Raw genomic sequence first — 26,118 nt, forward strand, 5'->3', positions numbered from 1 at the left:
CGCAGGAGCTCCCAGCTCAGGAAAGCAGAGGGGGACCATGGGGTATATACATCAAAGGGTGCTTGGAGTAGGGAACACCCAGAAAAGAGGTGGCATTTGTACACTTATTCATTCAATATTGATTGGGCACCTATGATTAACTAGACTATTCTAGGCACAGAGGTAAGAAAACAAAATGACAGGCAAGGTCTCTGCTCTTGAGCTTGTTCTATTGGGGTAACAAATAATAAAGAAGTCTAGCAACTAACTCAATAAGACCACTTCAGTAGGGAAGACCTCTTTGCCAAGGGGCCATTTGAGCGGAGACAGACCTGAAGGGAATTGGGAAGTGTGAATGTTCCAGGCAGAGGAACAGAGAGTGAAAGCCCAATGAGTGGGAAAGACAGGCTGATTCAGGAACAGAAAGAAAGCCAATGACTGGGACAGGGTCATGTTGGTAGAGGGGGAATTTGTCCCCATAACATGTACACAGCTTTCCTGACTTCCCCTCTTCCCCCAATCCCTTGCTTTTTAGCTTAGGTTTAAGGTCAAGAAAGCAGTAGAAATCCAACTCGACCTTTCCAGTGGGAGGACCAGGGGGCAGAATCGTGAGGGAGCAGCCTATCCTCTCCAGTCATTTGAGCTTTGGGAGGGAGGGAGGGTGTCTGAGCTGCTCATCGGTGTGTCCCCAGAACCCAGCATTGTGGCTGGAAAACAGCCTCTCTGTGCAATCAATGTTTGGACTGGAAATCTTAGGGAAGGAGAGCTGAAGGGCCGAGGCACTTACAAAAGGTTCATGAGAACACTTTCACATACACTTCTGTTGTTTTATTTAAATAATAGGAAAAAAGGGAGATTTGGAATCATTCTAACCAACCAGTAATCTGAAAGAGACTTGGTGCAACTGGTAGGGGGTGGGTGGAGGAGCAGAATGATGGACTAAATAACGACTGTACGGGACAAGGCAAAGTCACGCTCCTAGCTCCTAGCAGGAGCCCCTCCGCCCCATCCCGCCTCGTTTCAGCTGGGTCCACTGTCCGTTTCCTGGTAGCTTTATCAATAAAGTTTTTTCTCTTAAGGGCTCGAAGAAGCCGGAAGAAGGTTAAGCAGCCTCTCTGCCCGGAGTTAGTTTGGGCAACTTCCCGGGAGGGAAAATGAGTCTCGCGAGATTTGGTGGCAGCAGGTCACTGGCCGGCCAAGGTGCAGCCGGTATCGCGAGATTTGCCGGGCGGAGGAGGAGCTGTCGCGGCAGCCGCCTTACAGCGATGGCGGCCGAGCAGGGCCGGCCGTGGTGGCGGCTACGGTCGGAGACTGCAGTTGCGGCTGTCGCGGTGGGCGGCGGGAGCCTGTGACCGGGCACCATCTCCGGATCCGGGCACCATGAGCCAAGGCCCCGCCGCAGGGGAGAGCAGCGAACCCGAAGCAAAAGTCCTTCACACTAAGCGGCTTTACCGGTGAGGGGGGCCGGGGCGTGCGTGCACCTGCGGGGGGGAAGCAGGGCACCGCGAGGGGTGGGGCCTCCGGGCGGGCGGCCCCGGGCGCGGGGCTCGGGGTGCGGGTGGCGGCGGAGGGTGCAGTTTTGGAGGGAGCCGCGGGGAGAGGGCGGGGGCGGGGCCCGTACCCGGGCGGGCGCGGGGAGGAGGAATTGGGTGGGTGGGAGGTTTGGACGGAAGCACGTGGAGGAGTCCCCTGCGCGGTGCGCGGGGAGCCCGGGGCGGGCGCCGAGCCTTGCGGGTTTGGGGTGAGAAGGTGGGAACTGAGGGGTTGGGAAGGTAAAGGGTGGAGTCAGAGATGGAGAAAAACCCGGAGGAGAATGGCCCTAAGAACCCCGCGTAGGACTTCCTGGGAAGAGCCCTGAACTGAAACCAGGAGGGCCAGGTGCGGGTCCTGGCCTTACCCCCTCGCACTGTGTGTGTGACCTTGGGCCCGCGCTTCCTCATCCTTAAAAGGAAAGATCTCCACTTGATACATGTTGACCTCTTACGGCGCTAGTTTTTGGGAATCTGAATGAAAAGGAAGGCCTGAAGACTGCGTGCTGGGCCAGCGAGGACCTCGAGTCCAGAGTGTTCCTTGGTCGGGGCAGCCCATGTCAGGGCACCTGGGGATTCCCGACGCCGGCCTTCCTCCCAACCTCATGACCACAGTCCCTCGCCAGGCAACTTACGTGCTTGGTTTCTGATTTCCAGTGTTACGCTCAGTCCTCAGTCTTCAGCCCTCTGTTGGGAACAGGCCTGTGTGGACTCTTCCCACCCCGGGGCCAAGGATTTTTTGTGTGAGGCAGCTGGGACATGGGCTGTAGGACTGGATGGAACGAGAATGGACACAGAGATCAGGTGGAGTTCTCTGCTTTCTAGTAGGGAGTGCAGTTCTCATTTGGCTCAGGCCCTACTGAACAGAACTGTTTGCGTGAGAAGACTGTACCCTCCCTCAGAGCCCTCCGCCCCATCTTGATAGCAAAAGAGTCAAGAGCATGCTGTCTTTTCCCGCTTTGAGTAGGCAAGCTGCCTGCTCTGGCTTTATAAACCAGAAGACGGGGGTGTTCAGGCGGCTCCCAGAATAGAAAAGTGACCCAATCCCACAGTCCCACTGTGGGCTGCCCCGAGCAGTGGGCTTGGGGGGTGGCACGTGTGCCTGGCGCTGCTGCCGTCAGTGCTGCCTGTCACACAGAGCGTGGGCAGGGGCTGCAGGCTTCCTTGTCTTCTGCTTTTGGTAATGGTTCTGGTCGTCCCTTTATCGTTCTCAAATGTAGTTCTTTCTCAAGTCACTACCTTCCCAGGACTGATGCGTGGTTTACATGTGTGCCCCTGGGTATTATCTCTGCTTGTAATTGTGTGTTGTTGGCTTTGATAGGGTGGGAATGTGAGGCAGCAGAACTCTGTTTTTACTTTTACTTTTTATTTTTTAATATATTTTATTGATTTTTTTTTTTTTTTTTTACAGAGAGGAAGAGAGAGCTAGAAACATTGATGAGAGAGAAACATCGACAACCAGCTGCCTCCTGCACACCCTCTACCGGGGAGTGTCCGCAACCAATGTACATGCCCTTGACCGGAATCGAACCTGGGACCCCTCAGTCCGCAGACTGACACTCTGTCCACTGAGCCAAATCGGTTTCGGCTGTTTTTGTTTTTTATTATAGCAGTGGTGATTGGTGGAAGGAACTGCTTTCTCTGCCCAGTATGAGGATATTGTTAGACTTATCACTGAGCTTTAGTACATTTGGGACATTCCCATAGTGTGACTGTTTATAGAAATGAAATTCTGAAATGGTCTAAGCACTTCAGAAGAAAAGGCAGCTGGAGAAGGGATGCTGGAAGGGATATAAGCACCAATTAATTAGGCCAATTAACTTCTAAAATCTATATTTTTTTAACACTGTGCTTGGCCTGGGATTATAGTAGAGCATGAGGCATTGGATAGTTTTTGTGGAGGAATTTTTGGTCTGATGGGGAATGGAGAAGGAAGTCCTGAGTCCTCTCAGGTTTAAGAATTTGCAGTTATGCCAAAACCAATTTGGCTCAGTGGAAAGAGCGTCTGTCTGCGGACTGAAGGGTCCCAGGTTCGATTCCGGTCAAAGGCATGTACCTTGGTTGCGGGCACATCCCCAGTGGGGGGTGTGCAAGAGGCGGCTGATTTGGCTCAATGGATAGAGCGTCAGCCTGCAGACTGGAGGGTCCCGGGTTCGATTCCTGTCAAGGGCATGTACCTTGGTTGCGGGCACATCCCCAGTAGGGGGTGTGCAAGAGGCAGCTGGTCGATGTCTTGCTCTCATCGATATTTTTAATTCTCTATCCTTTTCCCTTTCTCTCTGTACAAAATCAATAATATATATATATATATATATATATATATATATATATATATAAAAATATTTTTTTTAAAATATATTTTATTGATTTTGTACAGAGAGGAAGGGAGAGAGATAGAGAGTTAGAAACATCGATGAGAAAGAGTCATCGACTAGCTGCCTCTTGCACACCCCCTACTGGGGATGTGCCCGCAACCAAGGTACATGCCCTTGACCGGAATCGAACCTGGAACCCTTCAGTCCCCAAGTCGACTCTCTATCCATTGAGCCAAACCGGTCTCGGCAATAAAATATATTTTTTTAAAAAGAATTTTGGTTGACCTTAGAGTAGTGGTTGTTAACATTTTTGGGGGATTGAGAATCTAAGGAGAGCTCTGGAGCCTGTCCTTAAAAATACACACATGTATATGCGTCTACCCTGCCCTGAGGACTGAGCTGGTGTGCAGTAAATCACCAATGGCTGCATGTGCTGCCCTGGCGTCCAGGGCCAGGCTGGCTAAAGGGCTCGGCTCCCGGCTCTCGGCAGCCCACAGGTGTTTGCGGAGGAGCTGAGCTCAGAGTTGCCTGTGAGAAGGCCTCGATTGCCATCCCACCACTCAGCTGGGCCCTGGTGCTCGCTTCGCCTGGAAAGGGCCGCTCTTTGTGCTGGGCCACCTGCACCCCACAGGGTGCTCACCTCCCCCCGGAGCACGGGTTTCAGTGTTCGGAAACAGTCTTGGTTATAGGTGTCACCCCTCTTTGGTTGTGGTTGCTGTTGTGTCCAGAGCCATGCCTGATTCATCTGTCCTCGCAGCTGCTGTCTGTCACCCTCGGGGTTTTACTCATCCGGAGATGACACCCACCTCTGGTGCTTCTTAGCCGTCCAGAGAGTTCCATGGCCTTTCTGGTAGTGTCTGGGCCTCCTCCTCAGCCTTCCAGCAAGAAAGATGGGGGTTTATACTTATTATTGAACACTTAACCATATGTGAGGCAGTTATGAATGCTGTTTATATTAACTAATTTAATCGTCACAAAATAGGTGATCATGCTATTCCCAATTTATAGATGGGAGAACTGAGACATAAGGGAGTTAGGTATTTTCCCCAAGACCACAGAGCTGGTAATATAACATTAGAACCAGGACTTGAACCTGGCAGCCTGGTTCCATAACCTAGTCTCTGTATTAAACGAGTCCTTCATCAGAATCCAGGAGACCTTAAGATAAGGCAGCTCAGGAACCCTCCACCCTATTTTCCCATACTCCACTATTCCAAAGTACAATTTTATACTAGGAATGCCTTTCCTTTCTGTCAGAGATAGAATAATTTATTAATTCCACCATTATTTATTGGATGCCCACCATGTACCAATGCTGTATAGAAATTATTTAATTCTCACAATAGCACTCTGAGACAGCTGCTATTATTTTGTCTCTTTTTATGGATGTGGTAACAAGGCTTAAAGGGGTCAGGTAATTTGCTGCCCAAAGTTACAGAGTTAGTAAGGCACAGCCAGGGCTCAAACCCTAGCTTTTCTGCCTGGGATCACAGCCAGTGCTCTTGCCATTGGAAGAGTCTGCCTTCCCGTAACGCAGGGTTTCTCTTCCGTGGCACTTGGCGTTTGGGCAGGATGGTTACTGTGGTGGACTGTTGTGTGTATTATGAGGTGTCTTGCAACACCCACTAAATGATAGTGGCAACTCCTCTCCTCCTCCTCCCAGCTGTGACCATCAGAAATGTCTCTGTCATTGCCAGCTGTCCCCGGGGGTGCTGCTCTGTCTAGATGGAGACTTCATTTTGTTTTTATGGAGCTCAACCTGCAACGCCCTCATTTCTCCACCCCCGATTCTTCAGCTTTGCCTGAGGTCAGGGCCTGGCATCCTAGGTGGACGTGCTCATGGCTGAGGGGCTCTTTGCCTGTGTTCTCTGCAGGGCTGTCGTGGAGGCTGTGCATCGCCTGGACCTCATCCTTTGCAACAAAACCGCTTATCAAGAAGTGTTCAAGCCAGAGAACGTGAGCCTGAGGAACAAGTAAGCCGGGAGAGGTTCTGTCTCTGTCATCTGAGACCCTGTCACACAGGGATAGACACGTTCTCTCCTCCCTCTGTTTTCAGCTTCTGCATCTAACAGACTGGTGCCATGGGGTGGCATTGAACTGGGGGAAATGATGGGACAAATAGGCAGAGAAGAAAGAAGTGTGCAGGGGAAGAAAATTCTTACTGCTCCTGTGTGTCTTTGGGGGTTCCTACTGCCTCTGGCGTTACCTTTGTCCTGGGTCAGACTCGCTGGGTCTGGATGTCGGTTGGGGGGCCAGAGATTTGTGGGTAGGGTGTTGACAAATGCCTCCTTGCTCTCGGTTCTTGTGTCCTTCACCAAGTAATGGGCAGTCGCTCTCATGCTCCTCTGCACCTTTCCAGGCTGCGTGAGCTCTGCGTCAAGCTTATGTTCCTGCACCCAGTGGACTACGGGAGGAAGGCTGAGGAGCTGCTATGGAGAAAGGTGTACTACGAAGTTATCCAGCTTATCAAGACTAACAAAAAGGTAAGGGGAGATCCTAGGTCTTGGGAAGAAATTTGTCTAAAGAGGAGAAGCTAAGGAACAAGAGACAGTAGGAATGTGGGCCAGAGTGTGGTTGGAGATGGGGGGGTCTAAGGAAGAGATGGCAGAAAGGAGGCAGGGCCTGAGGTAGAATTAGGATTGGGGAGGAGGGAGCCTGATCCCAGACCTCTAATGGTGTTGGGGTAATTTGTGATTGAGAGGAGACATGGATAAGGTTCCAGAGCCAAGAAGAGAAGTTTATTTCCTCAGTGAGGTGATAAAGGTTATGGAGTGGGGAGCAGTACTCTGAGCATGTTGCTTAGCCCCTTCCCTTTCCAACTCTCTAGCATATCCACAGCCGGAGCACCTTGGAATGTGCCTACAGGACACACCTGGTGGCTGGTATTGGCTTCTACCAGCATCTTCTTCTCTATATCCAGTCCCACTACCAGCTGGAACTGCAATGCTGCATCGACTGGACCCATGTCACCGACCCCCTCATAGGTTAGTGAAGCCTGAAGGTGGGCCTCTGTCTCTGGTCTTATCCCCCAGGGTTCATGTCACCTGTGACCCAGCCAGGCAGAAAGCATTCTGGCAAGACCTACAAATGGTTCATGAAGTTTGAATTTATCCAAACAAGCAGATGGGTTAGGGTGAAGATGTTAAAAAAAGACAGAGGCCTCTGTTGATCTGGGATTGTGGACTGGTGCGGAGTGAGGAGGAGGCGGGGTGGAATGATCTAGAGCAGGTCTGGCACTGGAAGGAAGTATTACTAGAATTTGTTTTCTTCTCCCCATTGAATTTGGCTGGCACTGTTTCTTTGAACTTCAGAGATTGTTTCCCAGTGTTTGAAAGTACGGAAAATTTTAGGAATGTTGGGGATATTATGGACATTCTTTCAACATAATGCAAATCTCTTTCAGCCATCGCAGGCACTGGCAGCTGTAGTTAGTTTATACCTTCTTTTCTAGTTGGTAATTTTCTCTTCTATTTGGCCACTGGTTAGTGCTCCTTCCCTCTTTTTCCAACTCCCTTTGTTTTTTATACTCCCTTCTCTCCCCAGCCCTCTGACCCTGCCCTCTCCGGGCAATGGACATTGTGTGTCAGAGATGAAGGTTGCATTTGTGTACCACCCGGAAGCACTTTCTGGTTAGAAGCACAGCATAGCTCTATATTTTGTGCATTTAAAACCATTGTTTAAAAATGAAACAACAGCCGAAACTGGTTTGGCTCAGTGGTAGAGTGTCGGTCTGCGGACTGAAAGGTCCCAGGTTCGATTCCGGTCAAGGGCATGTGCATTGGTTGCGGGCACAACCCCGATAGGGGGTGTGCAGGAGGCAGCTGGTCAATGTTTCTCTCTCATCGACGTTTTTAGCTCTCTATCTCTCTCCCTTCCTCTCTGAAAAAAATCAATAAAATATATTAAAAAAAAAAAAAATGAAACAACATTTCTCCGAGACAGCATGCATAGGTTTTAAACGAGATGGCTAGAGGGTTCATAGCCTAAAAAAGACGACTAACCCTTACTTCAAAAAGTTGGTTCCCAAACCCACTTCAGTTCTTTTTATTGACACTTTCCCCATTCAGCTAACTAAGAGGTGTCTCTGTAGAAAACATAGGAAGAGCTTTTCAGAACGGAACTGCACACCCAGGAGAAGGGCTGCAAGGTGGAATAGACAAGAGGATGTCTCTGGAGCCAGATTGCCCTTTGAATCTTGGCTCTGACACTTAACCCACCTCATAGGGCCCCTGTGAGCTCAGCTAAAATTTTTATATATATATATTTTATTGATTTTTTTTTTTACAGAGAGGACAAGAGAGGTATAGAGAGTTAGAAACATCGATGAGAGAGTCATCGATCAGCTGCCTCTTGCACACCCCCTCTTGCCCTTGACCGGAACTGAACCTAGGATCTTTCGGTCCGCAGGCCGACGCTCTATCCACTGAGCCAAACCGGTTTCGGCGAGCTCAGCTACATTAATGTAACACGTAGACCAGTGCCCAGCACAGGAGGAACTGCCTCTCAGCAAGCTGAGGCTTTCTGAACTGAAGTTCCACCACCTTCCTCAGGCAAGGCCAGCGCACCTTGTCTCCTTCCTGGGTAGACTGCAGTCTGCTGCCGTCCCTGTGGCCTCCTCCTAGGCAGAAGCCAGGAGCATTTCCCTTGCTCTCAGTCACATCCCATTGGGCAAGTTTCCCTTCTTTACCCGAACCCTTTGCCTTTATGTGGGGATCTTCCACCCAGGGCACCCACAACTGTCCTGACACTTGAGCCTCACCTCTTCTTCCTTTTGAAAGAAGCCTTCCTAGGATGACCTTTCACATGACCTTCTCCCCGGGAGCTATCCTAAATTGAGGACCCTAGCCCTTCTCTTCAGTTTCTTCCTGTCCTGTGAAGGAGTCCTACCTGCAAACCTGTGTCTCTACTTGTGTCCTGGATGAGTGTCTTCTTTGTCCTATGAGTTCCTTTCTCCGCCTAGGAAAGGTACTTCCCCATAGGTGGGGGAAGAGGGATAGGCTCATAAGTTTTTCTCCTTGCTCTCTCAGGATGCAAGAAGCCAGTGTCTGCTTCGGGGAAGGAGATGGATTGGGCACAGATGGCATGCCACCGATGTCTAGTGTACCTGGGCGATTTGTGTAAGCATGAACCTTTCATTTTCTCTGTTTAGGCTCAGGACAGGCTCAAGCTGCTTCAGTTTGACATGCTTGCTCTAAGAGCAGAAATAGTTTGGGCCTGATAACCTTTTCCTTTTCATCTGTTTACAATGCTCCCTTCTTTTCATGGCTCTTCTGTGAATTGGAAAGGATCAGTGGATACGGGAAGAAGGAAAATGTTTTCGAATTTTGAGAAAGTCAGAGTGTTAACTCAGTTTTAGTAGGGTGTTAGGAAGCTTTACTTGTCTCCTTTAAAAAAAAAAAATCTATGGATTCTTAGAGGAATTGAAGGCAGGCCTCAGGGAGGACTTACTTGCCTTCAGATATTTCTCAGAATGGAAAAGTGGTTTCTTTATGCCTCCTGGGTCTCTAGTCCTAACAGACAAAGGGTCCTCCTTAGGCAGTTGGTGTGTGGCTGTTGGGTCATTATCTTTTGTTGACCTGAGGCTTCTCTTCCTGCCCCAAGCCCACTCCCGGAGCCCTCAGAGGAGGGTGCGCAGAGAATCAGCCTTTCTCATTAGACTGACCAAGGATCAGTAGTAATGTCTCCTCTCTGGAACTGAGCAGTTGCCTTGCAGAACCAAGTTATCATAGGTCCTTCCAATTAATTATATACACTGTAGCTTACCTTCATTGGCAAGAGATAATCAAAAAGAGCCTGTTTGCTTTACACTGCTAAATACCCTTTACATTTTGAATTTACCAGTGAGGAGGAGAAAATTGAATAATTCGCCTTTAGCCATGCACATTTAAGTTTGCCAGAGAGTCCTGGCTGGCGTAGCTCAGTTGGTTGAGCATTGTCCCTTGTACTGAAGGGTGGCAGGTTTGAATCCCAGTCGGGGCACATGCCCGGGTACAGGTTTGGTCCCCGGTCAGAGTGCTTACGGAAAGCAACTGATCTATGTTTTTCTCTCACATTGATGTTTCTTTTTTTCCCCTCTCTCTCCCTCATATAAATTAAAAAAAAAAAAAAAAGACTTTGCCAGAGAGCCCTGGTGCCATGGCTCCAGTTGGTAAGAGCATTACCCCAATATGCCAGGGTGGGTTCGATCTCCAGGCAGGACACATACAAGAGACAACCAATGAATGCATAAATGGGTAGAACAATACGACAATCTCTCTCTCTCAAATCAGGAAGTTAGAGAGAGAGAGCGCCAAGCAGCCTGCCTCCTAGCTCAGGTGTCCTCCTTCCAGGCTCCTACCACAGCTCCTCCGAGGGGACTCCCAGGTGAGGGAGGCTGTGAAATATGGCATCATCGTGTTTCTCTCCATCCTCTCTCCTGCAGCACGATATCAGAATGAGTTAGCTGGCGTGGACACCGAGCTGCTAGCTGAGAGATTTTACTATCAGGCCCTGTCGGTAGCTCCCCAGATTGGTAAGTGGACCCTTGCTCCGGCCTCCCAGCCAGCATCATTTCCCAAGAGGAAGTTAATGTTGAGATGGCAGGTAGGCCATCCTCATTCCCCTGGGTCCTTACCTCACTCAGTTCTCTAGGACTTCACCTCGGTTAAGCATTCTCCCTCTTGTACTGCACACTCAGAAGATGATGGAAGGGAAAGAGAAATGGGAAAGTCTTGAACTAAGAAGGAGGGAGGCAGTGGAGGAGGAAGAGAGAAGAGGGCTTTCCTGTCCCTGAAGTCTGTGTAGAAAGAGGAGACTACTTCATCTGCCCCCACAGGAGACAAAAAGAAGAGAAAGGATTAGGCTCCATTGCAGGGAGAGATGGGGATTAGAGGAAGGAGATAGCAGAGGTGAGAAACTGAGTGGGGCTCGGGGAGAAGGCTCCATGGAATTCTGTCAACCTTGGAAGAGTCACAGCTACCGCTGAAGGAATAGGACCCATCAGTGCTGAACTCCTTGGCTGGCCAGGCAGGAATAGGCTAATAGGAAGTAAGTCTATAATCAGTAATCTCCTGGAGGAATAAGATTAAGCTGCTAGTCACCTAGACACTTGCAAGCCCAACTCTTCCTCCCCAAGAGTTCTCTAATGCTTTCTTTGGTTGGGCCTGGCAGCTTTGGTGAGTATTGTGGCTACAAGCTGTGTGACTTCTCCCCCCAGGAATGCCCTTCAACCAGCTGGGCACCCTTGCGGGCAGCAAGTACTATAACGTGGAGGCCATGTACTGCTACCTGCGCTGGTGAGTACCCGCCACTCTCCCCGACCCTGTTTTCTTGGCCAGACCGTCCCTGCTTCGTTTTCTCTCTTCCCGTCTTCCCTTCTCTAGCTCCTGCCTGACATAGGGGAATCCTGAGATTGAGGGGTCCCTCCTGCCAGGGCCCCCTGACACTCCTGCTGCTGTTTATACAGCCACCTGGATTTGTAGGCACTTGGGCAGCTAAAATAGCTGTCCACTGTATTATTAAAGAAGGAAACAAATTTGGCAGAGTTGATGAAATGTTACTAAAGTGTCCTCGGACGAGAACCTCAGAATTGTAGAGCTTCAGTGTTTTGAAGTGACAGTGATGATATATAGGGGACTAGCTTCCCTGGATCTGACACTCAGCTGTTACGATAAAAGTTGGTGTTTGCATGTGCTTTATTAGGGGAGAGACACCCATCCTGAGTGTATATGGAATGGGGAGGGAACAGCCTCTATTTACTAGAAACATTGTTTTATAAATCCTTGGCAGAGTGACATTTCCCTCTTCACCCCTCCCCACCTTACTCCACCCCATCCCTCCCGTGTCCCTGTGGGGAAGACTCAATAGCTTCCTCTGCCTCCTTCAGCATCCAATCAGAAGTGTCCTTTGAGGGGGCCTATGGGAACCTCAAGAGGCTGTTTGACAAGGCAGCCAAAATGTACCACCAGCTGAAGAAGTGTGAGACTCGCAAACTCTCTCCCAGCAAGAAGCGGTGAGAGCCTGCTGGGTGTGTGTGTGTGTGTGTGTGTGTGTGTGTGTGTGCGCGCGCCTCTGGCTGCACTGGGTGCAGTGGGGCCATGGGGACTCTGCAGCCACTCAGCGTTCACCCCGGCTCCTCTCGTTTCAGATGTAAAGACATCAAGAGGTTGCTGGTGAACTTCATGTACCTGCAGAGCCTCCTGCAGCCCAAAAGCAGGTGAGTGGAAGAGAGCATGAGCAGGAGCTGTGTCCTGTGAGCCCGTCCATGACAGCTTCTTTTCGGAGGATGCTTAAGGAGGAGGCAGAGCTGCTGAATTCTGCTGCTCGGGTGAAATTCTCCATCTGGTTAGCCTTTTCTTGGCGTCCCTCACTGTTTGCCCATTCTCCGGGCAGCTCTTCCTCTGGCTCAGAATGGGCTCTTGTTGGATGTTGAAGGAGCAACTGAATGGAAGCCCATTCACATCGCTTCCACTTTGTGCCTGCCCTTCCCTGTGCCTTTGTCTGCTGCAGAGATCAGCGCAGCACTGAGTCCCCTGTTGTCCTCTGAAGTTTCCCTGCAGGATTCCTTAGTCTTTTTTTGGAATCCTGTATTCCCAGCTCTTCTTCCTGCCTCCTCCTCCATCACTAACCTCCCTATCACTCTGCCCTTCCACAGCTCCGTGGACTCAGAGCTCACGTCGCTTTGCCAGTCAGTCTTGGAAGACTTCAACCTCTGTCTCTTCTACCTGCCCTCCTCCCCCAACCTCAGCCTGGCCAGTGAGGATGAGGAGGAGTATGAGAGTGGATACGCTTTCCTCCCGGACCTTCTAATCTTCCAGATGGTCGTCGTCTGCCTTATGGGTGTGCACAGCTTGAAGAGAGCAGGTAACTTCTGGTCCCTCTTCTCTCCTCCACCGGCCTCTGGGATCCTCACTACCCTTTTCTGCAGCTGCTGCTTTATCACCTTCCTTCCACAAGCAGCCTTTTCCCTCCTGTGGCACTGCTTGGCTGTGGGGGAGCAAGGGACAAGGCGCCTTACCCTAAGGGACCTCCCGATGAATGAACAAGGCACAGCCATTCCCTCTCCCTCCTCCTCACTCCCTCTCTCAAACACACACCCTTGACCAGGACCCAGGCAGACACAGGGTCAGTTCTGCAAACTTTTCCTGGTAGAATGTAGAACAAGGTTGGAAGGAAGGAAGGAGAGGCAGGGCTGGATGTGAAGGTGCTTGGGGTTTGGGAGGAGCCTGTGTGGAGGCATCAAAGCGAGGGAGGAGGAGGTGGACGAGGGGATATGCTTACGTGAGGAAGCGCCGGGTGAGCGGGCACCTTCTAGATTACAGGATGATAGTGCAGAGACCTGAGAATTTCTTCTTACCTCAGAAGCTTTGAGAGAGAGTTTGATCCTTGGAAGGACTGAGAGTAAGTGATGTGGGTTGGAATGGATGGTTCCCCCTCCCTCTCAGGGCCCTGAGCCCATGATGCCTGGCTTTCCTGGCTTTAGGGTCCAAGCAGTACAGTGCAGCCATTGCCTTTACCCTGGCCCTCTTCTCCCACCTCGTCAATCATGTCAACATACGGCTGCAGGCTGAGGAAGAGGGGGAGAATCCCGTCCCGACGTTCCAGGGCGATGGCACAGGTACAGGCCTGGGAGGGTGTGCCTGGGAACGGGAGCGTGCGGACCTGGAAGGGAACACTGGCTTGGCGGGGTGGTGTGTGCGGTGACCTCCAGCTTTCCGCCTCCAGTTTGTCCCTAGGCCCCCTGACCAGCCTCTTTCCATAGATGAACCAGAGTCCAAGGAGCCCTTGGAGAAGGAGGAAGAGCCTCCTCCCATGGCCCCGCAGGAGGGCGAGGTCAGAAAGAACCGGAAGTTCTCCCGCCTCTCTTGCCTCCGCCGCCGGCGCCGCCACCGCCACCTGCCCAAAGCCGGCGATGACAGCGACCTGAGCGAGGGCTTTGAATCTGACTCGAGCCGTGACTCGGCCCGGGCCAGCGAGGGCTCCGACAGCGGCTCCGACAAGAGTCTTGAAGGTGGGGGAACAGCCTTCGATGCTGAAACAGACTCGGAAATGAACAGCCAAGAGTCCCGATCGGACCTGGAAGACATGGAGGATGAGGAAGGGACACGGTCCCCAGCCCTGGAACCCCCTCGGGCCAGGTCAGAGGCTCCCGAGTCCCTCAATGGCCCTCTGGGCCCCAGTGAGGCCAGCATCGCCAGCAACCTGCAAGCCATGTCCACCCAGATGTTCCAGACCAAGCGCTGCTTCCGACTGGCCCCCACCTTCAGCAACCTGCTCCTCCAGCCCAGCGCGGACCCGCACGGCCTGGCCGGCCACAGGCCCTGTGTCAATGGGGATGTGGATAAGCCCTCAGAGCCAGGTACTGGGGCTTCTTGTCTGCACCTCCATGCCCTCAGCATTCACCCGAGAGGCCACCGTCCTGTCTGAGACCTCACCCCGCCTTTGCTGCCTGACCTTGGGTCCTCTGCACAGCCAGGAATTTCTTCTGAGCCCTTCTCCGCTCACTTCCTCATCCCAGCCCCAGCCTCCTTCATGGTTTCATACCTTTTCCCTTCACCTGCCCTGTGGTTTGGGGCTTGCCTCCACATGACAAGTGCAGCTACAGTTTCTTTGCCTGGTGCCACCCAGGTCCTCCCGCCAGGGCTCCTGAAAGTTAGAAAAACCAGTGGATTAGAGTGAGACTGACCTGCTGAGTGTCTTCCCTGCAGAGGGGACACCCAGCAGCACAGCAGTGAGCACTGCTTGAAGCTACTCTATGCCAAGCACCAGGCTGACTTCCTCAGGGATTGTCTTACTGAACTTTCGCAGCAATCTGGCGGGAGAGTTACTGTCCCTCCAAACGCTGTACCTCCAAGTTGCTGTGCGTGGTCCTTCGGTCTGGAGCACGCTTTTCCTCCTGTCCGGAGCCTGTTGCTTGGCTAATTTTCACTCGCTATAGATTTTAGCTTGAAAGTTCCTTGGTTTGGGCCTTCACAGTTAGGGGGTGGCTCCTCTAGCCTCTGCAATTAGGACACTTCTGGCCTTTTCCCCTCTAGTGGAACTATCGGTTTGTCTCCTGGCCTGTGAGCCTCCTGAGGGCTGGGCGGTACATGTTTTATCCCTGGCACCTGACACAGTACCTGGTGTGGGAATAATGACAGTAAGAGAGATGAGGAAATAGACTGTGTGCAGCCTACAGAGTTGAAGACCTAGGAGCTGCAAGTAGTTATTTTAATTCTGTGCCGCTCTTCTCCTTCCCTCCCTACAGCTTTCTATCGGCCCTGCCTTCTAGCACAGAGTAGGCACTTCATAAATATTGTTTTGAGGATAGCTGTAGACCAGTCTCACAAATTAGCTTGAGGCTAGAAGGATCATTTTAAAAGACACCAGGCCAAAGAAAAGGCACCAGGCTTATGCATTAAAAGCAGCCAGCTAATGCCCCGCCAGTGTGCTCAGTTGGCTGAGCATTGTCCCATGCACCGAGAGGTTTCTTGTTCCATTTCTGGTGGGGCTCATGCCTAGGTTGTGGGCTCGATACCTGGTAGGGAGCGTGCAGGAGGGAGCTGGTCGATGTTACCCTCTCGCATCGATGCTTCTCCTTCCCTCTCAAAAACAAAAAGTAAAGTTACAGGCCTGCAAAAATGAGGCAGGGGTCTGTAATTCCTTTCATATCCAAACTCTTCAGAGCCATTAGTCCCCCCACAGAGCGAAAGCCTGCTGTCACAGACCCATTAGTCATCGCATTCTGTTCACCCACCAGCCTCTGAGGAGGGCTCCGAGTCAGAGGCGAGCGAGTCCAGTGGGCACTCCTGTCGGAACGAGCGCAGCATCCAGGAGAAGCTGCAAGTCCTGATGGCGGAAGGCCTGCTTCCTGCTGTGAAAGTCTTCCTGGACTGGCTCCGCACCAACCCCGACCTCATCATCGTGTGCGCACAGGTGTGTCCCTCGGCGGCCGCCTCAGGTCAGGACGCGGCCCAGGAGTCCCACCCGATGGTGTGGTAAGAGTTGTTGCCACGCACCCCGTCTCTGCGGGCTCTCCCGCACTCCGCAGGAGGAGGATTGGGCCTGCCCTTTGCCCTGGAATGCAGATTGTGTGGATGGGAAAGAGAGAGAGCTGCGTACTCTGTTTGTCTCTCCAGTGCCAGAGGTGGTGCCTGCCATTGGGATTCATGTTGATGAGAGGATGTGTTCAGAGTCTCGGGAAAGGAGCGCGTCTGAATGGGGGTGGGGGAGAGGGGAATGGTGGGAGTTCAGACCAGAGTAGGACGGCCACTCAGAGAATAGCTTAGTCGTGCAGCTGGAATGGTGTCGGGGCTGATGGCTGAGGGCCGGCTTGGGCAGTGGCGGCCTCTCTCCGGTCCAGAGTCTTGGTCTGGATAAGAGCCTCTAGTGGCCGGAGGCTTTTATCCAGTGTTTCTTTGCCTCCTAGCACACTGCCCTGTGGTCCCTTCTCCCTGCAGGTTGCCCTAGATGAGACAGGGTCAGGGCCAGGCACAACCTTGGGTGTGTGCTTACGCCTGACGGCAGCTTACTTAGTTACTGTTTGTCATTGAGGAGGTGCGGTAAGATGGAGATGGAGGTCACATCCCTAAGCGGTGTCCCAGTGGGCATTCGTGCTAGACCGGGAGACGTGCTCAGATGGTCTGGCTCCCCCTCCACCCCTCACCAAGGTCCAGAGAGGCCTTCCTGGTCTCCTGCCTTCTCTTGGGAAACCTTCCGCTGGTGGTAAAGTCCAGCCAGGCTCCCTGGGCTCCTCACCCCCGCACGGGACCAGCTCCCTGTTTGCTCTTCCACAGACCCCTTGGCGCAGGCACGCTTCTCCTGCTCACTGCCACCCCCGCCCTGGCTGAGGCCTCTCCTGCCTCTCTCCCCAGAGCTCTCAGAGTCTGTGGAACCGCCTCTCCGTGTTGTTGAATCTGCTGCCAGCTGCTGGCGAACTCCAGGAGTCTGGTAAGTGAGTCCCTGGCACTCCTCTCCTCCCCCTCTCCCTCATTGGCCCCTCGAAGCCCATCCCCCTTCCTGGTAACCCGGCCCTTGGGGTAAGGAGGTTAATGGGATTCACTGCCAGGCCTCCCTCACACATAGCAGTCATTGTGGCCTTGGCCTCTCTGGTTTCTCACTGTGGGCAGGTGGCCTGGTCTGCCAGGGAGGGTGCTCCCTGGGGATGGCGGTGGAGTGGGCAAGAGCAGAGTGAGGGGAGCCTGGAGGCCAGCCCAGTTGCTGGTGCCACACTGGTGCCTTGGTCATTGAGCACTGACCTTGACCTCCAGAGTTCATCTGTGTGGCTTGTTTCCTCCTACCATCTTCTAATGGGAAGTCTCCACCTTCTCCCACCACTGGACTCATCCAGGGTTATTTATCCCCCGGAGCCCCTCCTCTCTCTCATCCCAGTGTAACCAATTGCCCTGTGGTCAGGGAGCCTTAGCTTGCGGCCTCCTGGTTCTCCCCTGCCCTTCCCCTCCAGCCCTTCCAGCTCTGGGCTTCTAGAGCTCTGACAGTCCCATGTGTTTCTCTCTCCTTTCCTCCCGCCATCTCCCCATTCCGTCCTGGGGGGTGCCCTATTGCATTAGCCTGGGAATTTCCAAACAAGGCTCCCCAGGGCCGGTGGTCTCATGTGTCCTCTCTTCCCCAGGCCTGGCCCTGTGCCCCGAGGTCCACGAGCTTCTCGAAGGCTGTGAACTGCCTGACCTCCCCTCCAGCCTGCTGCTTCCAGAGGACATGGCACTTCGCAACCTGCCTCCCCTCCGGGCGGCCCACAGGCGCTTTAACTTTGACACGGACCGGCCCCTGCTCAGCAGCTTAGAGGAGGTGAGGACGCTATTTCTCAGGCCACAAGCTGTGTTGTTAGTCAGACACAGCAGCAAAGCAAGGGCTCAAATTGGAGCGGGCAGGGAAGCATCCCCTGCCCCCGACACAGACACACACACACACACACACACACACACACACACACCCCCTAGGCAGGGCGAGTGTCCTTGGGGCTTCAGGCTGAGTCTATCAGTAAGTCGCTGGAGCTGTCTTTCCTTCTTGGCACACTGTCCTGGGTCTGTTGGTGGTGGTCTCCTGCTGTAGAACAAGTCTTCCCCCCCTTTTCCATCTTTCGTAGAGGACAGAACAGGAGAATTACTAGGGCTTTGAAATCTTTTATCAGCTTCTTTCTACTGTGCACCATCCTTCTCTGAATTGAACATCAAGCAATTAAGAGAATTAGAGCTGGAAGGGCATACGCTGTCCACTTAGTGCAGGGACTTTTGCCCTTGAATCTGTGTCACCACATGGGCCATCTGGGGGCAGCAGAGGGAAGCAAGCAGACGGGCCTCCCAGGCCTCTGACACGCACCTTTTGGATGCTCCCACTGTGACCAGAGCAACTGGGCTTTAGTCTGTTTCATGTTTTAAGGTTCAGGTAAGATTTTTGTTCGATGGGGAAGGAGGGTTCTGCTAATAAGAAAATGAGTGGGGAATGTTGATGTAGCTCAGTCCCTCACTTTACACCGGAGGAACTGAAACTCAGTTCCCTTAGAAGCCGGGTCTCCCCACTCCCAGCCCAGAGCCCGGCTCTTCCTTCTGAGCCTGAGCCCTGGTTTGGGTCCCGTGTGTCTCCTGGCCCTTCGTGCTCACCCTCACCAGGCAGCTGGAGGCTTTGCGCCTCGGTGCTCCGCTTCCCCCGCAGACCGTGAGCCTGTCCGAGGAGCACTTGTCGCTGAGGCGGCTGGCACAGCAGGGAGGCAGGAGGCGGGAGCTCGAGGGCAGCCCCGCTCAGCTGGGCCGGCTCCTGTGTGTCTCCTCACAGTCCGTCGTGCGGATCTGCTGCATCCGCAGCTTCGGCCACTTCGTCGCCCGCCTGCAAGGCAGCATCCTGCAGTTCAGCTCGGAGGTGGGCATCTTCGTCAGCACCGCGCAGTCGGAGCAGGAGAGCATGCTGCAGCAGGCCCAGGCCCAGTTCCGCATGGTGAGTCAGCCCACCCGCCGCTCTGCTCCCTCTGGGCTCCCTGAGAAGCCCGAGGAAGAGCCTCAAACGGGTGGCCTTGACTGAAGAATGTAGTGCTTGGGGTGGGGGACACCGAGCCTGGGGGAAGAGGAGGCGGGAGGGGACCTGAGGGATCGGCTGACGACACGAATGAGAGTTGCTGGAGCAGAGGCAGATGGTCCTGGGCCAGTACCCAGGCTGCCGGGGGTGAGGGCCATCTCTGTCCTCTGTGTCTGACCGGAGTGAGTCACAGAGCAGTGGAACCAGCTTTAGGGGATTGTTGTGAAGATGGAATAATACCTGTGAGGCACCAGACACATTATCACAGCAAATGCTCCTTCCCTTCCCAAGAGATGGAGACTGAAGGATGGAGAGGTATAGAGCAGGGGGAAAGTCTATGTGAGACCTGCCAAGGCATTAGGAGTGAGTTAATTAAATGTCTGGCCAAATATAGCAGGCTACTTTAAAAAAAGAAAATACTTTTTATTGGTTTCAGAGAGAAAGGGAGAGTTCAGCCACCGAACTACACCAGCTGGCTTAGCGGGCTAATTTTTTTTTTTTTTAATCCTCACTCGATATTTTTCCATTAATTTTTAGAGAGAGTGGAAGAGAGAGGGAAAGACAGAAACATTGATGTGAGAGAAACACATCAATTGGTTGCCTCCTGCATGCACCCTGACAGGACCCAGCCAGGGAGGAGCCTGCAAATGAGGTACTTGCCCTTGACCAGAATCGAACCTGGAACCCTTTGGTCCTCAGGCTGATGCTCTGTCCACTGAGCCAAACCTAGCAGGGCCAGCGGCTAATTTTTAAGTTGGTAATTTTGTATGACCCTCGAATAATGTCATAAATATCCAGTGGCCCTTGGCAGAAAAACGGTTCCCGCCCTGGAGTGGAGGGATCTTGGTATCAGACATCATGCAGAAGCCTCCATCCCAGGCCTGATCCCATCCCACAGGGTCCAAACCGGAGGAAGCGGCCGGTGTTACCTCTTTTCCATTCAGCAGTTCGTTCCATGAATACTCATTGGGAGTCTGCTCTGGGTCAGGCTTGTCAGTATTCTGGTCACGGGGGTGCAGCCCCGAACAAGGCAGAGCTTGTTGTGTGCGGCTAATGCTCTGAACAGCGGCCGGGGCCCGCAGTCCGGGCCGCGTGTCCTCCCGGAGCTCGGGGCAGTGGCGTCTGGCACGGGACTCGGCAGCCCATGCTCTTCCTTCCTGAGCCCGGGCTCCCTGCCTGCCTCTCCGCGCACACCCTTCCTGCGGATGGTCTGCCTGGGGAAGGGGTACAGGCTCCCCAGAAACTCCCTTCCTTGTCTTAAAAGCAAGGACATTTCGCTAAAAACAAACCCTTTGTGTTAAGGCTTTCGTTGCTGTTCCACAGGGGAAAACACGGGATTACAAAAATAACTACGGGGAAGTTGCACAGCTTTAAAAAATGTTGAAGATTTGCAGGCATTTCCTTTTTTATTTATTTATTAAAATATATTTTACTGATTTTTTACAGAGAGGAAGGGAGAGGGATAGAAAGTTAGAAACATTGATGAGAGAGAAACATTGATCAGCTGCCTCCTGTACACCCCCCACTGGGAATGTGCCTGCAACCAACATACATACCCTTGATGGGAATCAAACCCGGGACCCTTCAGTCCACAGGCCGACGCTCTATCCACTGAGCCAAACCGGTTTTGGCTGCAGGCATTTCCTTTAGCCTGAAGTTCTTGAAGACTCATCCTGGGGACAGGGAGGATCTGAGAGCGCCTCTCATGCAGTGTGGGACCCCTAGACCAAGCTGGACGTGGGCCACAGTACCTTTTGGGGTTGCCTCCTGCTCTGCCTGAGCCTCAGGCTTGCAAACCCTAGCAGCAGCAGCAGTGTGGTCATTGTCATATTGCCACGCCATCTGTCATTTCTGGAGAGCTTTCTATGTGCAAACCTAGGTTTGCATTTGACCTCTCGTTTAACCCTCTCAGCAGTCCTGTGAGGTGTGTGTGTGTGTGTGTGTGTGTTCCTCTCCGTAAAAAATCAATAAAATATATTTTAAAAAAAAAGAAAAGAAAGCCGAAACCGGTTTGGCTCAGTGGATAGAGCTTCGGCCTGCGGACTGAAAGATCCTGTGTTCGATTCCGGTCAAGGGCAAGTGCTTGGTTGTGGGCACATCCCCAGTAGGGGGTGTGCAAGAGGCAGCTGATCGATGATTCTCTCTCATCGATGTTTCTGACTCTCTATCCCTCTCTCTTCCTCTCTATAAAAAAAAAATCAATAAAATATATTAAAAAAAATAATGGCAAAGATTAAGTAAAAGGCACTGTAAATTGAAAGAAAAGAAAAAGAAATTGGCAAGTGGCCTGGCCAGTGTGTCTCAGTGGTTGAGCGTCGACCTGTGAATTGGGTCAAAGCACATGCCTGGGTCCGGGCTTGATCCTCAGGGGAAGCAGTGATTCTCACTCATCATTAATGTTTCTTTCTCCCTCCATTCCTCTCTGAAATCAGTAAAAATGTACAAAAAGAAATTGGCAAATGGATGGTGATAAAGACAGGGGGATGGGGTGCATGGGTATTTATCCCCTGGGAGGGAGAAGGCAGAGGGCAGAGCTCAGACCCTGTGTGTGACAGTGCACACTGGCTGCTGCCTCCCTCCTGGTGTTGGAACAGAGAAGCCATGCTTTTCTCCCATGCTTCTCTTCTCTTCACTTAGCAGGAGCAGCAGAGAGCCGTCCTGCTTCAGACCCAGCACTCTGCTTGGTCTGATCGCTGGAGGAAGGAGCCCAGCCTCAGCTCCCTTCCCAAGCTCCGCACTTGGTTCTCAGCACTTGGTTTTCCTTTGCAGGCGCAAGAGGAAGCTCGGCGGAACCGGCTCATGAGAGACATGGCCCAGCTACGGCTTCAGGTGCTCCTCTTCCTCCAGATCTGGTTATTGCCTAACGCCCACTGGCAGACCCTCACCCCTCCAGCTGTTCCCCTGTCCCCCTGTGGCCCCCACTTTGCCCAGATTACTACCTTCGTGGCCTCCCAGCCTGCCTCCCGAGCCCCTTCTTCACAGAGCCTTGACGTCTTGCTGCTTTCACTTCTGCCTCTTTTTCTTCTCTTTCTCTCTGCTTTAAGCCTTGTTTCTGGCACCTTCTACCTCCAAGGTCATTGGTAGGAGTCCCCTGTCCCCTTTGAGAACCATTTCCCCCCTGCCAGGCTGTGGAGCCCCACAGCTCCACCCACTATGCCTTCTCTCACCAGCTCGAGGTCTCTCAGCTGGAAGGGAGCCTCCAGCAGCCCAAGGCCCAGTCAGCCATGTCACCTTACCTCGTTCCTGACACCCAGGCCCTCTGCCTCCACCTCCCCATCATCCGCCAGCTGGCCACCAGTGGCCGCTTCATTGTCATCATCCCAAGGACAGGTGAGCACACTGAGGAGGCGGGAGGGCGGATAGAAGGCGGCTTAAAGGAACTCTGGGCTTGGGGTTGAGACCTTTATTTGGAGCCCAGTTTACACAGTGGCCTTGGTCAAGTACTTCCAACCTGAACCTCAGTCACTTCATCCGTGAAATGGATATGATCTCTTAAATCCTGACTCTCAAGATGGTTGGGAGAAACGGGAGAATATCTAAATGGAAGCAGTTGGTGACTTGCCAAGCACATGCCTGGCAGCAGGTTATGCTTTTGAAGGACTTCAGGAGCCCGTCGGAGCCACGTCCGCCGTCTTTTCCTGCAGTGGGTGCTGGAGGAGCTTGGCTGCTTCCTGAGAGCCCGGGTCACAGACTCCGAGCTCATCTGTTCCCCCCCCCCTTTGCCCACAGTGATTGATGGCCTGGATCTGCTGAAGAAGGAGCACCCAGGGGCCCGGGACGGAATCCGATACCTAGAGGCAGAGTTTAAAAAAGGGAACAGGTGAGTGCGGGCCACCGAGCCCCGTGTCTCTCTGACAGCAAATGCTTGTTTCTCTTGTGGACAAAACACACACTTGGGAGTCCCTGCGCACAGTGTGCTCACTGCTGGAGGGAAAACCAAAGACCTAATAAGCCAAGGTCTCAGGTGCTGAAAGAGAGGGTGATTGGAGGGGCCAGGAGCTGGGGGCGGGGCGGAGGGGGCAGGGGCGGGGCGGGCACTGACCCGCTGACCATTTGCCTCTGGGGCGAACATGAGATCAGCATCTTCGGGGAGAAGGGAGCAAACCCCAGCTCCAGGCTGTGGCACCTTTGCCACGGGGTTGGGGCTGCTGGGGGCTTCCCACCTCCCACTGAAGCCACGTGATCAGATGCAGCAGGTAGGTGCTCCCCCACAGAGGCCTTTCCTTCTGGCCTCCCTGCTAGCTGACACCCCACCCCAGCCCCACCCCCACATCTGCCAGGAAGCTGTACAAAGCCTACTTGTTTGGACCTTGTCTCCAGAAGCCCTGACTTGAAAAGCATCTGGCCCTTCTCCCCTCCCAGCTCCCTGCCCTGGGGGGAACCGAGGAATTGATGTTATCAGGAAGAAAGGCGAGCCAGCAGCCAGGAAACTTGGGAATGGCTCCCAGCAGACCTGTGATGGGAGCGCTGTGCCCCCTCCTGCTCCCGTGGAGCCAGGCCCTGAGCCACAATGGTCAGCTTTGTGTGAAGGGCCCCCAGCTCCACTCTACTGCGTTCTCTGCAGGTACATTCGCTGCCAGAAGGAGGTGGGGAAGAGCTTTGAGCGACACAAGCTGAAGAGACAGGATGCAGATGCCTGGTAACGTTTCAGCCTCCCCCTAGACCACATGTGTCAAACACAAGGCCCGCGGGCCAAATCCGTCCCGCCAGGCCTTGCAATGTGGCCCGCACCGCGCTGTCATCACTGCACTCCGCTGCGTTTCCATCACAATGACAGTTTATGACTGTTCAGTAAACCATTCGGCCCACGATTTAGGCTGGATTTTAGATTTTGGCCCCTTCTCTGATTGAGTTCGACACCCCTACCCTAGACCCTCAGATAGCCGCCTCCTTCGCTCCCCGTGCCACTCCCCGGGGGAGGGGACAGGGCCAAGGAACTGGCACAGGTGCAGGACCAGCCCGGGGCCTCCTGCAAGGCTCCCCTTGGAGGAAGGAGTTGCTCCAGCACCCGGTTCCCTGCGGCCTTCAGACGCTGAGGCTTGGTGTCCTCAGAGCCTTTGCCCACTCCCCAGGCACATCCTCCGGTGCCAGCTTCCTCCTGCCTCGGCTGCCTGGCTGCTCTTGCCCCCTAGCTTCCCTGTGCCCTGGGAATCCCGGTGTTCAGGCTGTGCTGATGGGGGCTTGGCCCACCCCCTCTCCTCCCAGGACCCTCTATAAGATCCTGGACAGCTGCAAACAACTGACGCTAGCCCAGGGGGCCGGTGAGGAGGACCCCGGCGGCATGGTGACCATCATCACAGGCCTCCCGCTGGACAACCCCAGCGTGCTCTCGGGCCCGATGCAGGTGGGTGGGGTGCCCGAGGAGGCTCCCTCCTCATCCAGGCGGGGGCCCTTTCCTCTTCGTCACCCCTGCCCCTCAGCGACTTGTCCGCAGTCCAGGAGACTCACCCCTCTCTCCTGCTCCCCTCACAGGCTGCCCTGCAGGCCGCTGCACATGCCAGTGTGGACATCAAGAATGTTCTGGACTTCTACAAGCAGTGGAAGGAGATTGGCTGAGACTGATTCCCAAGCCCTGCAGTGGGGCTGACTCCAGATCTCCTGCCCTCTGGCTGCTGGGACACCACCTGCAGTCACCCCTCCACAGACTCCGCACGCACTCAGGAGGAAGCCCAGCTGCACACAGGCCGAGGGAGGGCCCCGGAGCCAGCTGGGAGGGTGGGCGCCCCCTGTTGCCAAGACGACGTCAGGAAGTGAGGAAAGTATTTGGAGCAGGAGAGGCCTGTGGGCCCCTAGTCAGCCTTCCTGCTCAACCCTCCTGCTGTCCCCAGAGGCGGGCGGCAGGCGTGGTGTCTGACTTCCCCAGAGTGGTTCCTGGACCTCTGGGGAAGGGGGGCAGAAGAGGCCCTTCCTCACAAAAGGGGGGGATTGGGTAGGAGTTTGGACCCTCCAGTCCTGGGAAGAGGAGGTAGCACCAGGTGTCTGGGTGGTTTTCTGCAGACCCTTCCCTCCTCAAAGACCACCCGCTCTCATTCCCCCTCGTGGGGCCCGGGCCGCCCTGGGGCTTTGGGGACTTCCGAAGAGGGCCCGGAGCGGGCTGCGCTGCACGAGGGCCGGGCTTGCCCCCCTCCCGTGCCGCTGGGCTGCACACCACTCCCCACTCCCGCTCTCCCGCTGCCTGGCCTCCAGGGCAGGGAGCAGCCTCGCCAGCAGCTGCGGGCAGTCTGGCCTGTGCCAGTGAGGGTTCTCGTGCCCGCCAGTCCCACAGTCACTGTGCTTTGTGCTCTTGGTTGCTGTGCTGCACCAGTGGGATGCCAGTGAGGGGAGAGGGGGTGCAGTCTGAGGCCACCACCCCCTCGACTAGCGGAAGGAGAGGCCTCTGAAGCTGCCCAGTCAGGAGCCCCAATCCTGATGGGCTTCCTGCTCCGCCCACCCCAGGACTGGAGGCCTGGTGGGCTCAGCCTGGGGCTCGCTCTTGGGATGTGGTGACTGGAAGCAGAGATCATGGATAGCTCAGGACAGTGAGTGGAGCAGCGAGAGGGGCTGTGGGTGGATCACTGCCCAGGGGTTGAGGGTGGGGGTCCCAGCTCTGCTGCCCCTCACCCCAGCACTAGCCTAGCTTCCCAGGCTGTTCTCAGAGGAGAGCAGACATCCTGCCTCCTCCTCCCAAGACAGCAAGTCTGGGACAACCTGGGAGATAGGGTCACCCCTCCCAATCTCCGACAGACTGAGGCTAAAGCATCATTTAATAAAGACCCCGAAGCCCACCCCGTCTCCAGTGCCTTTCTGCCGTCTTACTGGGAGGTTGGAGATGGGCTAACAAATGGCATTTGGAAAGGTTCCTTCAAGGTGAATGCGTTAAAGCAAGAAGTTTGGAATTTCAGCAAAAGCTCCAGATGTAGTGACATTGTCATGTTCCTTGATCCTTTAAACAGCTGGTGCCTTTGTAAGGGTGATGGGTGAAACAGGACTGTGAGGCCGTGTTGCTGGGTCCTCCGAGTCAAATTTCTCAAGGGAGCAGGGGGTGAGCCTTGAAGCCAGATTCAATCCCTGTCCCTCTGCAAGGCTAGTACCTTAAGTGCGTCTGGGGAGTAAGCTTGGCAAATCCCTTGTGGTTGAACCAACATTTACCAAAGGCATTTGCTCTGGACTCTGCCCAGCACCAGGTGCTCAGGCGGTGAGAGTGAGAGATGGGTTCTGACTCCAAGTCCAGGACTTGGGATTCTCTGCCCGGCCTGGGGGGACCGGAACGGCGGCGCAGCCTGGTCTGAGGGGCCTGCACCGCACTGGCCACACCCTGGCCAGTGCTGGTC

General features: G+C 53.9%; 1 protein-coding gene across 8 annotated transcripts; it reads left to right on the top strand.

Annotated features, from left to right (window-relative positions):
* The first annotated feature begins 1,196 nt into the window (after nt 1–1,196).
* Nucleotides 1,197–25,572, top strand: SMG5 (SMG5 nonsense mediated mRNA decay factor). 8 transcript variants are annotated; one of them, XM_036442380.2, is made up of 22 exons: nt 1,198–1,433; nt 5,698–5,796; nt 6,183–6,306; nt 6,651–6,807; nt 8,851–8,940; nt 10,245–10,334; nt 11,019–11,097; nt 11,688–11,813; nt 11,949–12,017; nt 12,456–12,664; nt 13,284–13,418; nt 13,563–14,159; nt 15,540–15,715; nt 16,654–16,729; nt 17,412–17,587; nt 18,572–18,730; nt 21,578–21,637; nt 21,979–22,138; nt 22,538–22,628; nt 23,373–23,447; nt 24,014–24,152; nt 24,281–25,572. In XM_036442380.2, exons 1-22 carry the CDS (start codon nt 1,360–1,362, stop codon nt 24,362–24,364), a joined length of 3,045 nt encoding a protein of 1,014 aa, XP_036298273.1. In that variant the 5' UTR covers nt 1,198–1,359; the 3' UTR covers nt 24,365–25,572. The 8 variants fall into 8 exon arrangements, with proteins under 8 accessions (XP_036298279.1, XP_036298278.1, XP_036298273.1 ...); XM_045583291.1 differs by having other exon boundaries at nt 6,183–6,264; XM_036442384.2 differs by lacking the exon at nt 18,572–18,730.
* Nucleotides 25,573–26,118: the final 546 nt, after the last annotated feature.

This window comes from Pipistrellus kuhlii, unplaced genomic scaffold, assembly GCF_014108245.1.
Source record: "Pipistrellus kuhlii isolate mPipKuh1 unplaced genomic scaffold, mPipKuh1.p scaffold_m20_p_18, whole genome shotgun sequence".
Lineage (NCBI taxonomy): Eukaryota > Metazoa > Chordata > Mammalia > Chiroptera > Vespertilionidae > Pipistrellus > Pipistrellus kuhlii.